Source organism: Scyliorhinus canicula, chromosome 4, assembly GCF_902713615.1.
Source record: "Scyliorhinus canicula chromosome 4, sScyCan1.1, whole genome shotgun sequence".
Classification (NCBI taxonomy): Eukaryota; Metazoa; Chordata; class Chondrichthyes; order Carcharhiniformes; family Scyliorhinidae; genus Scyliorhinus; species Scyliorhinus canicula.
This window is the reverse complement of record NC_052149.1, coordinates 83,425,896-83,441,401: the sequence shown is the minus strand read 5'-3', so window position 1 is coordinate 83,441,401 and position 15,506 is coordinate 83,425,896. Positions and strand designations below refer to the sequence as shown.

At 46.5% G+C, this 15,506-nt stretch overlaps 1 protein-coding gene across 2 annotated transcripts in view; it reads left to right on the top strand.

The window, feature by feature from the left end:
- The window catches only part of hmcn1 (hemicentin 1), a 677,622-nt gene that overhangs the window by 365,912 nt on the left and 296,204 nt on the right, over positions 1-15,506 (top strand). For both annotated transcript variants that reach the window (XM_038794621.1, XM_038794624.1), the window contains exons 37-40: positions 593-694; positions 4,815-4,991; positions 5,978-6,129; positions 12,897-13,020. In XM_038794621.1, coding sequence (XP_038650549.1) covers positions 593-694; positions 4,815-4,991; positions 5,978-6,129; positions 12,897-13,020 — 555 coding nt within the window. The remainder of the gene's footprint in view (positions 1-592; positions 695-4,814; positions 4,992-5,977; positions 6,130-12,896; positions 13,021-15,506) is intronic.

Genomic DNA, 15,506 nt, shown 5'->3' with positions numbered 1-15,506 from the left:
CAAATTGCAGGAAGGCACCATATTCAGTGTATCTATTCCTTGCCACAAATCACTGTCCTTCTGCATTCCAATAGCAGCATGCACATTAAACTCATTGCAAATGCACCACCCAAATTTTGGGCCAATATTTAGTTCAGATCACAAAGAGTGCTCTTGTGTTATGGATATCATATATCAAACTCGGCAGTCTGGACACATGCCTGAACATAGGGTGCAGGGATCACTTTTGGGAGTGTAAATCACTACCGCACCCCAGAAAATATCTAAACAAATTTTTAATTTGTAATAATTCTATTAAAAACAAAACTGACTGAAAAAATATTAACGTTGTGATTCCTTTCAAGGAAAAAATACCAGAAAAATAATACCTTTTATATAGTCTATGTCGGTGCTAAAATCCACAATAGCTTTATCTCCCTCTAATTACTTATTTGCAAATGGAACCCTCCTCCCACTCCCAACCCTAATATTTCTCTGTTCTCTTCACCCACAGTTGCGCATCAGGCCTCCCATTAAATGCATAAATGCTTCATATTGGCAGCGCATTCTTCTGAACCATTACCCATGAGAATCTATTTTATTTGACTTATAGAACCTCCAAGCATTGAAGATGGAGGCCTAATTCTCAATGAGACAGTGATTGTGAGAAATCTAATAGGACTGAATTGCAAAACGTCAGGAAATCCAATACCAGGTACGTCTGAGAAACTTGTACACCTACTGCTGTCATATATCTAACTCTGTAGCTGTTGGCTTATTACCTCCTCATCAACAATATGCCAATAGTATCAGTAGTTCTATTATTGTGTTTAAATTTTACTGCATACTTTTGAATATTTTGGATAGTGTGGCATCGCTCATTGTATAATAATCATATTTCCAAACTGACACCAAAGATGATAACATGTCTGCTGTGTGTACCATCAATGTAAATGCATCCAAAATGAACACATATTTGCTTTTGTCCCAGGTGATGGTTGGGTCAGGCTGAGTCACTATAGAGTCTTAGTTAAAGACAATATTAAACTCAAAGAAAAAGCATATTGTTACATTTCCCAATTGATGTTATAACTGGATGGGAAGCTCCCAGAATGGAACCCTGGCTCAAAAGACCCTGGCTGGATTCTCCGCAGCCCCGTGCTGAAATCGTGACCGGCGCGGGGGCAGCGAATCCACTTTCACGCCGTAATCGGGCCCGGCGCTGGTCCAGCGATTCTCCGGGCCCCAAAAATCGGCGTGACCGCGTAGTGCGGCCGTGGGGTCATTGCCAGAGACCCGCCCAGCAATCCTCTGTTCCCGACCGGCCGAGTTCCCGATGACGTGGAACTAACCACCTATTGCTGGTCGGGATGCCAGTGTGGCAGCTGCGGACTCAGTCCGTGGCCGCCCTGGTCGGGGGCAGGGAGACCGGAGACCAGGGGGGACCTTATAGATGGTCAAGGATTAGATCTGCGCAGTTTCAGGCTCGAGCGCGCAGTTGATCGGGAGTTGGGGGGAGGGGTCTCCTTTCCCTGTGTGGCTCCGCAGTGTGGGGGGCCATATCTACAGCTAAAGCTGCGAGATTAACTCCGGGTTCCTGCCAGCCCCCTGCCGGGCATTGAATTTATTCAACTTTTTATTAGGAATTTTGGGTGTAAAACTCCATAATTTTTACGCCGGCGTGGGGATATAGTCTCATTTTGGGAGAATCCAGCCCCCTAACTTTATTTTCTTTCTAAAACATGGAGGAACAGAGTCACAGGACCGCTAATTAGTTTTAACAAGGAAAAAAGTTATTAAAAATGGATTATTATACACAATATCTTTACTCCCCCCTTATCTTAACAAATACACACAGATTTAAAGATTAACATGGATTACAAAGTATGTCTTAAGATACAATGGTCTCATTAACACAAAAAGTCCCTTTTAAGCACGCAAGATAACTGTTGCCAAATGCATGCACTCCGCTCTGAACCTAAGTTAGCGTCTGTGTTTTTCCCCACAGAAACCGCACCCCCCCCCCCCCCACCCCCGCGCACCCAGATGAATGTCACCTGAGAGTTTCCAAACTCCACCCCCAAAACTATCCTTTAAAATCTTCTCTCACAATAATGCTTTCTCTTGGCAGTTTACATTCCGAAATTCAGTCCATGTTTTACAAATCACACTTTCAAGCAAAACTTCCATTTCACTTGTAACAGTGAATCCATTATGGGATTTTACACCAACCCCGTTTGAATTTCTTGGTCTTAGCTGCTGTGCAAACAGCTCACAATTGCTTTACCTCTCGATGTCCAAACTGTATTAAAATAACATCTGTCATGGGAAAAATATTAGAAGCCATTATTAAAGATGTTATGGAAGGTCACTTGGAAAATTCAAGGCAATCGGGCAGAGTCAACATGGTTTTGTGCAAAGAAAATTATGTTTAATCAATTTGCTGGAGTTCTTTGGGGGTGTCACGTGCTGTGGATAAAGGGGAACTAGTGGATGTACTGTATTTAGATTTCAAGAAGCCATTTGATAAGGTGCCACATCAAAAGTTAGTAAAATAAAATCTCATGATGTAGGGGGTTATTTATTGGAATGGATATAAGATTGGCTAACTAACAGAAAACAGTGAATTGGTATAAATGGGTCTTTTTCTAGTTGGCAAGATGTGACGAGTGGTGTGTCACAGGGATCAGTGCTGGAGCCTCAACATTTTGCAATTGATACTTGGATGGAGGGAGTCGAGATGTGGTTGCTAAGGTTGCTGATGACACAAAGATAGGTAGGAAAGTAAATGATGAAGAGGACGTAAGGAGGCTACAAAAGGCTGTAGATAGGTTGAGTGAGTTGGCATAATTCTGGCAAATGGAGTATAATTTGGGAAAATGTGAAGTTGCCCATTTTGGCAGGAAAAGTAAAAAGAAGCTTATTATCTAAATGGTGAGAGATTGCAGAACTCTGGGGTGCAAATTAATCTGGGTGTCTAATGCATGAATCACAGGTACAACAAGTAATTAGTAAAGCTAATAAAATGTTATCATTTATGATGAGGGGAATTAATTACAAAAGTAGGATGGTTATGCTTCAGTTGTACAGGGCATTGGTGAAACCGCATCTGGAGTATTGTGTACAGAATTGGTTCCCTTATTTAAGGAAAGATGTAAATACATTAAGAGCAATTCAGAGAAGATTTACTAGTCTGATAGAAGGAATAGGTAGGTTGCCTTATGAGGAAAGGTTGGAGAGGTTAGGTTTGTATCCACTGGAGTTTAGATGAGTAAAAGGTGACTTAATTGAAACCTTTAAGATCCTGAGGGGCAATAACAGAATGGCTGTGGAGAGAATGTTCCCCCTTGTTGGAAAATCCAGAACTAGGGGTCACTTTTTTAAAAATAAGTGGTCGGTCATTTAAGACTGAGATGAGAATTATTTTTTCTCAGAAGGTCGTGAGTCTCTGTAACTCTCTTCCTCAAATGTAGTGGAAGTGGAGACTTTGCTTATTTTTAAGGCAGAGCGAGATAGTTTCTTGATTAACAAGGGGTGAAAGGTTATCATGGCAGGCAGATATCAGATCAGCTTGATCTTTATTGAATGGTGGAGCAGGCCTGATGGGCAGAGTGGCCTATTTCCGCTCCTAATGTGCATGTCGTAGGTATCAATACTGATCATGCTGACTTGCATCCAAGTTACCACTGAGAGCATTGTTGCTCACGGAAATGTATCCCATCATGAGCCATCAAAAGGTGAGGCGTAAGGGTGAAAAATGGAGAATTGGAAGGAATAATAGATGATCAGAGACCAGGACGATTAGCTGATATCGTAGACCATTGATGAACTTGAACATCACAAATGAATTGCCTCAAATTGAGGAATCCTGGATATTACAGACTTTTACTGTAAAACTTGTAAAACATATTGTTAGGAGGGAGTTATCCAGGATAAGTAAAACTGGAATAATGAGTTTTATACCTTGCTGGAATTTTGGGGGTGAACAACAAGTGGAAACCTGACAACAAGTGGAAAATAGAGGAAAACCCTGTCCTTGGTGGCTCTGGTAACCCTGATTGCAATTTATATTCAGCAGGTAATTATCTGTCTGTAGTTGAGACTCCCATTGTTTTTGGAGATGGGGTTCAGCCTCCAAGATCTGCTGGCCAATCAGACAGCCGGCAGCTCTTCAATCCCAGTAACCAATCCCAGTAACGCCTCTGGTCGTCGTGACCACCTTTTGGACTGCATCCAGGCAGCAGTACCACAATGGAGGTGGCCCTGGAATGGAGCCAAATTAGTTGAGCTCACAGGGGCCATTCAGGCAGTGAGGTGAGGGGGACTGTTGCTAATGAGGGCAGGGCGTTTCTTTCTGAGGGGATGGCCCTTGGTACCAAAGAGTGTCCTCCATGCGCTCCAGAATGTCCAATCCGAAGTGTTTCCCCCACCAATTATGCAAAGAGGCCACCAGGGTTTCCCTGGTCATCTACCTACGTGGTAGCATGTCTACCTGCCACAGGTAAAATACCAGCAGTGGTGGGAAGAAGCCCTAAGTGGTGCTGAATTGGCTACTTCAGGGCCCGAATTGAACTCTGTGCTGGGAGGGCCATCCTCCACCTTCCCCTCCACTGGTAGAATCTAACAGTGGTGGGAAGGTGATTAGCGTGCCACCCTACTGTCATCCCACCGGATTTATGGCCGTCCAAATCCACACATGCTCACTAGGGACCCATAAAATCCTTGTTCTTGGACCAAACATTTGTTTCAAAACTTTGATTCAAAATCTCAGCGGCAGTGATTTTGGGTTGTCAAATAACTTTTCATTCTAACTGTCTTTTAATTTTTCAATGCAGCTATAACATGGTACAAAGACAACCAGCCAATCAGCACAAGCTTTCGAGCTTCCACACTGAATAGGGGTCAGCTTCTGCAGATTGCCAGTGCTCAAGTAGCGGACAGGGGCATATATAGATGTACAGCTGTCAATGTGGCAGGTTCTGCTGAGATATTCTATAGTGTGAAAGTTTATGGTAAGTGAGGCGACATTGTGCATTCGTAAAGTTAGTGCAAGTGCTTATATATGAAAATAATTGAACCCTAATGGAAATAGGTACTATTATGTAAAAGATTAAACTTATTAAAAGAATTAAAACTTTTATAACTTGCGTATTTATCATAAATAATGTGGTAAACATATTTTAACAGATCTTCAGTGAAACAATAAACAACTTGTATTTTAATACTAAACGTTTAAACCCAACTTAAAATTATTAGATTGCAAAACGGCTCACTGAATGCATATTGCACATAGACAGAGTTTTAGAATGCTGTAATTTAGACATTTTCAATTGAAATTAAACCGACAAATGAAGATATCTGAAATGACATAATAATTAAGGAGAGGACGAGTTAACCATCAGGGTAATGTCATTAACATACAGGGCTGAATCGCATCCCTCTGTGAAATCAGTTTTACTGCACATCAGGAATCCATTTTTTTCTGACCTAGCTGAAATATCTGTGTGACAGAGAACCTTTTTTCAAAATAATTCGATGCATTTGATGCACAGTGAGGGTAATTTTTAGTTAATGTGATTACGGTGGAAATAAGAATCTGGAGCGATGAAAAACAAACTGAACTATTCACAAAGTCAAAGTTACTTCCCATTGTCATTTTGAAGTGTTATGAAGGAAAAAAATGAACCATTCAGCAGAAAAATCCCACAAACCCCAAGAAGAGGATGTACTTTGGGAAGGCTATTGAAATATCATTGCTTGACAACACAGGCAAACCAAACAGTACAAAATGCTCTAAAATAGGCAGATTAGCCAGTTTGGCAGATTTAAATGGATATTGAATCACCCTCTATAATAAAAGTAGGCCATGAAAATAGGATGGATCAACCAATGTGCAGCAAAGACAACTAATACACAATGCGTTAATAATATTAAACGAATGATGTTTCAACTTTTGTGAACAAATTTTGTTTTTACATTGGATCATTTCACCTTGTAGTTCCTCCAGCAATCCTTGGCAGCAGTGACATGATGGCAGTGGTGGTAAATAACCCTGTTAGACTGGAATGTGAGGCCAGGGGCATCCCAGTACCAAACCTGACATGGCTGAAAGATGGCAGCCCCGTCTCCAGCTTTTCCGATGGTATTCAGGTATTGTTAATTCAGTTTAGTACTGGTTATGACATTAAAGTATAGATGATTGTGTCAAGCGTGGCAAGCATCCAACTCTGTAAAGAAGGCTAGATCATAAAGCATTTTTCATGTTCCTAAGCTGGCTCAAAGTGCTTGTCAGCCAATAAATTGTTCTTTGCATGTAGTTACTCTTGTCGGCAAATGTGGAAAATAATCTGCAAAAGGCAAGATCACTAAAAGAACAAACAAAATGAATCATCAACTAATGTGTGAGTTTTGGAATTGGTCGAGACTTACAAGAACTTTCTCACCTCTGTTGAAAATGCTTCATCGGATTTCTTTATAAGTGAGCAGGCACAGCCCTGTTTTAATGCCTCATCAAAGATGGCAAACTCAACAACATGGCATTCTCTCAGTGCTACATCATAGGGCTGAATTTTCCTTGGGGTGTTGGATCTCCAAAGTCATGATTGAAAGTTGGTCTCTCAACTCCTTGAGGCCTCAGCGTGTCCAATGGTGTTGAGTTTTAAGGTGGGGTGCTTGTAAAATGCAGCACATGGCCTTCTCGTTGCTGAACTGCCTGCCCCGATCTGTCTCCCATTTTACAGGGTTGAGGGAGGGATCCGCTGGCAGTGGAGGCATCTTGTGGCCTACTCCCCCTTGGACCTATTGAGGACCCAAAGTGCTTCATCCTGTGTGAGGTGGCCTCCTGATTGACTAATTTCTTTTGTATTCACCATACAATTAAGGATGGTAGGTGGGCAATAAAGTGGGAGGCTTACTAGAAACACTGGCAGCAGTAATTAGACAGCAGCCCCACCTAAAGAAGTGAGTGTATTGGACAAGAGAGAGATGCAGTGGATATCACAAAATGAAGGTGCACACACATGCTTCCCTCTTCAGTAGTGAGAAAACTGACAAAGTGCCATGAGACACCTCAGGTGGATGCGTTGATCATCCAGAAAAGTGCCTATGGTCACTCCTTAACCTGCAAAAGCATTTTAGTTCCCTGATGCTGCGGAACAGGATGCCGATTCCTGTGCCAGCCGACCTTCCTGGCTGGAGGCAGGATAGTGTTGGGGAGCTGCCAGTTGCCCAGGCTGTGCCTCCATAGAGCTTGAAAAATTCAGTTCCAGAGTGTGAATATAGATTTCTGTGTTCAAGACCTGGGGCATGATTGTTCATCCCTGCCGATACCAGCTGCCCTGCAGCCATATTAGATTTGGTAGGGAGTTAGGGTGGCATGTGGCACGGTGGTTAGCTGGTGGCACTGGGCTTACGACGCAGAGGACCCAGGTTCGAATCCCGGCCCTGGGGTCACTGTCCGTGTGGAGTCCATGTGGAGTTTGCACATTTTCCCCATAGCTGCGTGGGTTTCACCCCCACAACCCAAAGATGTGCAGGTTAGGTGGATTGGCCACACTAAATTGCCCCTCAATTGGAAAAAAATTATTGGGTACTCTAAATTTAAAAAAAAAAGATTTGACAGGGTGTTAATTGGCTACGAGCATGCCTTCCACTGCCAACTGAGAAAATCCCAATTCCGAGAATTGCTGCCTAATTGGATGGCTGTCAATTGAGTCCCAGCAGTGACAGGTTTGAACAGTGGCCATTGCTGACTACAGACAGTTCCCGAAGAGGAGGAGATAATGGAGGCTGGACTGAAGGCAGGACTATGGTACTGGCAGGATCTGTCTAACAAACCCCAGAGAAGGATGAGCATGTTCGGGTGCTAGGTTTGAGAGGCCAGGGGAAGGATGGTTGAAGGAGATATTGCCTTGAGGAGGATGCCTACAATGGGGCTCCCAAATGAGATATCCTCTCTCTTGCCTGACACTAATATGTGCAGCTAAAGCTGATGGGCTACCTACTTGTTGTGAGCCCTCTGTCCACTGGCAAAATAGCAATGGGTATAGGACACTTTTAAGGACCTCCAATAGGCCCAAGGGTGAGTGGGCTGCATGATGCCCCCACTGCCCTTCTGTAAAATGGGAGACAGGTCGAGAGCAGATGGTTTTGTGGCGAAATGGCCAGGTGTTGCATTTTACAAGAACCCCAACTTCAAACCCGTCGATGGGGGACTGCAGAATGCTGCCCCTGGTATGGAGTTTTAACCTGCAGCCTTGTGCCCCAGACAAAAGGATGACTCCTGAGTCAATGCAGATCTGGTATTATTTGTTAGAAAGAATTGTTTTCTCCCCAGTGTTGTTGCTGCTAGTGTTTTTTTCTTGACCTTATTATAATGTAAAGGGGTGACATTGTTTGGTACGTGCTTATGATGCAACATTCCCCACACTCCTGAGTTTCCAAATACAATTTGAGAGTAAATTAACGTGATCAAAGAATGCAATATTTTATGATAATGTATTTTGTTAATATTTGTATTGTTCTATAGAATTTTACAATGGGAGATTTAATTACATACTGATTAGACAACAGGTACAGGAGGTCTCAGGTTTAAATCTATTCTGTGTTGAATGAGGACTATTTCAGGCACTACAATTAGCCTCATAATTTCTGGGCTAAAAAGCACATTGATCCATCAGGGTTTCCATTCATGGAAGCTCTAGTGAGAATAGGATAAGTTGAGTTACGATACCTTTGTGATGTCTTCCACAGTTACAGAAAATGACCTTTGCTTCCACCTTGAAGGGCACAAAACCTGTTGATACCAGCTGAAGAACTGAGCCATTTTTCTCCTGAATCTTATAAACTTGTCCAGTAGGGAACCCAGTGCAGATCACCAATTGCGACAAAGCGAGAAATTATCCACATCCTGCCAAGAAAGGCCTCAGGTGGCGTTCAGAAGGCCAACGAGAATTTTGGTTGTGGTGTGGTGTGGGCGGGGTGGGGGGGGAGAGGGGGGGTAGGTGTAGAGGAATTGGGACAAGCGGGTGTGTTCCTCTTGGGGCCCATCATCAAAAAAATTAGAAATGTCCTGGGATTTTATTTGCATAACCTCCATTGATCCTTCTAAGGAGTGCTGCATGGTTAGGTCACTCAAAGCCTGGCACAAATCTCAGTATGTGTGCAGTTCAGCCTCCAGCCATTTAGATCTGAAGATTATAATTAAGGTTTCACCAACCGTGTGGGACCCTAATTTGCATTGTTGAGCATCATCCCACCCTGTTTCGGGCTGTTCTTCTGAAGCCCCTTATATTGGCATCAGATAAGCCTTGGTGAGGAACCCTTATTATTTTAATTTACTGGCTGTCCATTTTGCCTCTCAACTGTCCATTTGACTGCCTAATGGTGGCAGGCAGTTAAAAATTACTTCCACTCTGTAGTCTCGCAGGTGACAAAAGGCCACTTGGACATATTACTGGAGGGCAACTGACACTTGTGGACTGGTTTTCTAGTATTACTAACATATTGTGGAATTTAGTAGAGCCCACTGGAGCGGGCGGGTTGGCAGATGGTCCTGGAGAATTGCGTGGGAGGTTACGGGAGGGGCCCGATTCCCCAGGTGACGGCGGAAAATTGTCCCACATTTAGTGAGTGACAGGAAGAGGCAAATAGGGAAATCCATCCACTAGTGGTGTTGTTTTTGTTAATGAGCCACTTAAAACAAATTATTTCTGAGCCTTCTGGATTTAATGGTGGCTCAGAGATTTAATGGGACTCGTACAGGTCTGTGCTTCCAGAAAGCCTTTGGGTTTGCCAGCCGCTTAGCGCATTGACAGACACTCCATGCCTGATCGAGAGGTATGGGGCTGGATTCTCCAATTCTGGGTTTATGTCCCCACTCTGGCGTGGGAATGGTGCCGTTTTATGCCAGAGAAAATGGAGCAAAACAGGCACTGATTTCCAGTTTTGCTGGGGGCTAGCATGCCGGCAGCATGCAGCACTCGACTCTAGCTGCCGATACGCCCCAGAGAATTGCTGGGTCCGTGTCCGCACATGCGCAGTGCGGCAGCCTGCAGCGGCTGTGCCGTGCTACATGGCAGAGGCCGCTCGCGGACCAGGCCCACAAAATAGTGCCCGCCCCCTTTGGCCAGCTCGCGCACTCCGGACCTCCACTCCACAGTGCCGCCAGCCCCGAATAATGTCCCCCCCCCCCATCGCTCGCAGACCGGCCCTCCCCTGACTGTGGTGGCGCTGGACTGAGTCCGCAGCTGCCATGCTGAGTTCCTGAAGGGTGAAACCACACCCAGCGCACGCCAGCAGGAACTCGGCCGGTCGGGGACAGAGCATCTCCGAGTACGCCGTTTTGGAGGAAGCGGAGCATCGCGAAAGCGGCACCGTCCCTGATTTGTCGCATCCCGCCCGTGGTGTGGGAAGGGGAGGGGGGGCCTTGAGAATGCTTTCCGGCCCCCAACTCCTCTTCCCTCTACCAACCCCATCTCATCCCCAAAAATAAATCAACAACCCATTCCCTATATCCCCATCCTGCTTCATTTGCCCCACTTCAGGGATTCGGTGATGATTTCTGGTGAAGGCCCCAGTGTGTTACCGACAGTGGCCGTCATTCCTGGTGGCACTGCCAATACTGGAGAGCTGCCAGTCCTGGACAGGCAGCTCTTGGGGATGAGGGGCGGAATTCTCTGCTCCCCACGTGGCGTGGGAGAATCGTGGGAGGGCCTCCCGACGTTTTTTGTGCCCCTCTGGCGCCCCCAGCGATGCCCCCCCCCCCCCCCCCCCCCCCCCGGGGCTTGGAAAAATCGCTGCTCGCCGTTTATCACGGCGAACGGTGATTCTCCAAGCTCGATGGGCCGAGCGGCCGGCCCTTCACGCCCGTTTCACCACGGCAGCAACCACACCTGGTCGCTGCATTCGTGAAACGGGCGCCAGATGCCCGTTTGGGGCATCTAGGGGCCTGATTTGGACGGGAGCACCACGACTGTGCTCGGGAGGGGACAGGCCCGTGATCGGTGCCCACCGATCGTCGGGCCAGCGTCCAAAACGGACGCACTCTTTCCCCTCCGCCGCCCGGCAAGATCAAGCCGCTGCGCCTTGCCGGGCGGCGGTGGAGAAAGATGGCACCGCGCATGCGCAGGTTTGTGCCGGCTGCGCGCGGATGTCATCCGTGCATGCGCAAGTTGGAACCGGCAACTCACGGATGACATCAGAAAAGCGCCGTTTCTGCGTCATTTCCGGCACGTTGAGGTCGCGGCAGGAAATGACGTGGGCCCGTTCCTAGCCGCCCGGGTGGGGGTGAATTAGGTGCGGGGAGCGGGCCCCGAGGCCGTCGTGAAGCTCGGCCGATTTCACGACTGCCATCCCAATTTCTATCGGGAGCGGAGAATACCGCCCGAGATTTCCACCCGATTGGGGATTTTACTGGTGGACAACAGCAGTAAACTACAATAAATTTCCATTGAAAACAGACCATTGACGTGACCTCAGCTATAGATGACTGTATAACCTTAAGCGTGAAAATTAAACCATCAGTTTTTTGACATGCTGGCAGTTTACCCTGATTTACTGCCATTTCTACTGATGGCTTGACCATGCCCACCCCTCGGCAGCTTTTGTTTTTCAGATGACAGATCAACTACTCTTATGGCCTTTACTGGACAGGTAGACATGCATATTTCTCTCCATGATCATATTTAACTGGGTTCATTGGCAGGAGAGAGACTGTTTAAATTTTGATCTACTGGGGTCCATAACTGGCAGACTTGACATGCTCCAAATGAGTTGGCTACAGTCCATGGGCAGCACGGTAGCATTGTGGATGGGCAGCACGGTAGCATTGTGGATGGGCAGCATGGGAGCATTGTGGATGGGCAGCACGGGAGCATTGTGGATGGGCAGCACGGTAGCATTGTGGATAGCACAATCGCTTCACAGCTCCAGGGCCCCTGGTTCGATTCCCAGCTTGGGTCACTGTCTGTGCGGAGTCTACACATCCTCCCCGTGTGTGCGTGGGTTTCCTCCGGGTACTCCGGTTTCCTCCCACAGTCCAAAGATGTGCAGGTTAGGTGGATTGGCCATGATAAATTGCCCCTAGTGTCCAAAATTGCCCTTAGTGTTGGGTGGGGTTACTGGGTTATGGGGGTGGGGTGGAGGTGTTAACCTTGGGTAGGGTGCTCTTTCCAGGAGCCGGGGCAGACTTGATGGGCCGAATGGCCTCCTTCTGCACTGTAAATTCTATTTATATCTATGAGATACTTGTGCATAGTTTTCTTTTCACTTAACGGAGTCGTGTATTCTTCTGAATTGTCTGGTAATTGTAAATCTTGTGGATTCTTTCTTTAACAGCAGTTTTATCAATTGCCTATGTTTCCTGCTGTAGAGCTGATGACCAAAGGCAGATGGGAGCTGTTTATTTTGTACAAATCTCCCCCTTGTGTGACATGGTGCAACTCTGCTCCTGTGATGCCAGGAAATAGGGGGTGGGAGATGCAAAATTGCCAGGAAAAATGGCTGCCCAGCATCATGCATTGCCCCCACACTGCCCACCACCAGTTCATTGAGTTACCTGCTCACTGAACAGCTAACTAACTGGATTCGAACTAAATCCATTCGGGTGAGTGTCATGGACACACCACAAACCAGTCAAAAGTTCAAAATTGCCCCAGAGAAGTCATGAGCAAAGCCCACTTTTCCTCTTCATAATGTCAACTTGGAGAACGGAATGTGAAATGTCCCACACAAAATGTTTGAGGTGTTCTTTAGTTTTAAAACATAGAAACAAGGAGCAACCTGACAATACCAACAAGTTTACATGAAGCATTTTTTGATAATTATGTACAGTGTTTTCCTTTTCACTTTACTTTTGCTTGTGAACTCGATCCTCCTATGCTTGTATCATAACATGCTGTGGATATCCTTCCTTGCAGGTTCTTTCGGGAGGCCGAGTGCTGGCTATCACCAGCACTCAGATCAGTGACACTGGCAAATACACATGTGTAGCAGTAAATGCTGCAGGAGAACAACAACGGGACATTGACCTCAGAGTTCATGGTAATATGATTATAAATCTTACCCCTATTTCTCCAATCTGTTTTGCATGCCATCCCCAAGAGGATGCGTTTCGGCTAAACGGAGTCATCTGTACACAAGAAAACACTAATCTAACTGCCTGGAAATGTTTCTTGCTTTCCAGCAATAACACTATAACACAACCACAACTGATGAGTATTCATTTCCCATTTATTTGAATAGTCTACATTAGTCATACTCCATGTACATCTTCAGCTAATTACAGATCCTTTCTTGATCGCTTCCAGTGTGTTTATTGTAGATGTGGTGTTTTGTCCAATACAGCAATAACTTCATAAATGATAAGTTTAACAATTGCAAGTATTATGTATGTTTTTCAAAGTAATGAAAGACATTTATTTGTAAATATTATGTTTTACTATGTTAAGTCAAAAAGTTATATAGTAAACTTTGTATTATCTGACACTCTCCCAATCAAATTCTTTAGGAATTTTGGATGTTCCACTTTATCAACTGGAAGCGAGGGAATCTGTACCTGTATACTGTATTAATTTATACTTTAATTTATGTTTTAATCTACTGTTGAAGATTAAAAGTAAAAAGAATACTGTTCTTGGTTTCCTGACCAATTGCGTATTAGTTCATGCTAGACATATTGCAATGTATCCTATTGGTAAATGGAACTCTCCGTCAACCAGCATTTTTTATTAACTGGCAGTGTCTATTCCCCATGCATGGTGGATAATAAAAGTTTTGTTGTAATAGCATAGATATTGTGCAGATGAATTAACCTTCAACAAACTGCCTTCAAAGCCACCTACATTCTGGGTCCTGTGTCCTCCTTGGAAAGGTACAAACCAAAGACAGGGTGACAAATGGGATTCAAAGCAGACATATAGCATAGGCAGTGGGCAGGATTCTCCAATCCCGCGGCAGAGTGACCACGCCGTTGTAAACGCCTTTAGCACCGTTCCAGCTGTTGATCCTGGTGCGAACTGTGTGCCGTGGGGTCCGCACATGCGTAGTTGCGCCAACGAGGACATGAGCAGTGGCGCCGACGCCAATGCGCGCATGCGCAGTGGCCTCCTTCAACATGCCGGCTCCGACGCAACATGGCGCAGGGCTGCAGGGGCCGGCACGTAGGAAAGGAGGCCACCAGCCAGAGAGGCCGGCCCGCCGATCGGTGGACCCGATCATGGGCCAGACCACATTGGAGGCCCACTCCCTGGGGTCGGACCCCCCCCCCCACGGGCCGCCACCCGACCCTTCCACGCTGAGGTCCCGCCGGCCCAGAGCAGGTTAGAACGGCGCCGGTGGGACTCGGCTCTTCATACGGCCATCCAGGCCGGAGAAACAGCAGGCCGGCCGTGTAGAGCAGCCCGCAACCGGTGCCGCACCAACCACACTGGTGCCAATGGTGCCGATTGCCCGCTCTGCGGAGAATCGCGTGCCGGCATCGGGGCGGCGTGGCCCATTCACGGGGATTATCCAGCCCGGCCCAGGGCTGGGAGAATCTCGCCCAATATCTGGTACAGACAATTAATTTTCAACAAAATGGGGGAAGAGTAGGTGTTGTGTTGGGAACAAATGCAAAGCAGAACAAGTTCAAATCAGTTATAGATCTGTCAATTTTCGCCATAGTTCCTTGCAAATTAACATGATATTGAAGACTGCGACTGTTACTGATGCGACCATCAATTCATTCAGAGACACGAGTTGAAGTAAACTGTGGCTTTAATCGGCTTACAACTGAGCCTGCCTGCGACTATGCTGAACTGAGGGCGGACTCGCAGGACCGCAGAACTTATACTTCCTGCTGGGGGCGGAGCCCTGTACATGCTCCTCATCTCCCCCTGTGGGCAGAGCTGCGCAATGGCTCACAGATGGAGCCCACAGGGACACAGTAATGTACAGTGTGAATTTATAGTGGTTACACATTCACCACATTCACCCCCTGTTTAAAAAATCAACTCCAGCTGTGGTGACGGGTCTACAAGTTCAGTCGGTCCAGCGCCCGGATCGTGCGTTTGAGACTGATGAAACACTGGTGTTACAGCCGTTTCGGATGGCTGTGGAAGGATGTTCGGTGCGAGTCCGAGGGTGGACTCCAGGGGTGGTTCTTCCAGAGCTTCGTTCCTGCGGACCGGTGTAATGGGTGGAAGGGGGCGTGGGAAGCAAATAGGTGCACGGGCGCAGGGCATGGGAGGTCGGGTGGGGTGTCGTGTGGGGTGCCGTGTGGGAGGTACATTGGCGGTAATGGTAGTGGTAGTAGATCCTGCGGGTGCCAGGTTCCGGAGGGAAACAGTGTCCTGTCGGCCATCGGGGTTTCAACAAACGCGTAGTGGGGGTTTGAGTGCAGGAGCAGTACCCTCTCTACCAGGGGGTTGGTCTTATGTGTCCAAACGTGTTTTCGGAGGAGGACAGGGCCCGGTGTCGTCAACCAGGGCGGAAGCGAGACCCCCGTGGTAGTTCCCCTAAGGAAGGCAAATAGGCGATCATGAGGAGTC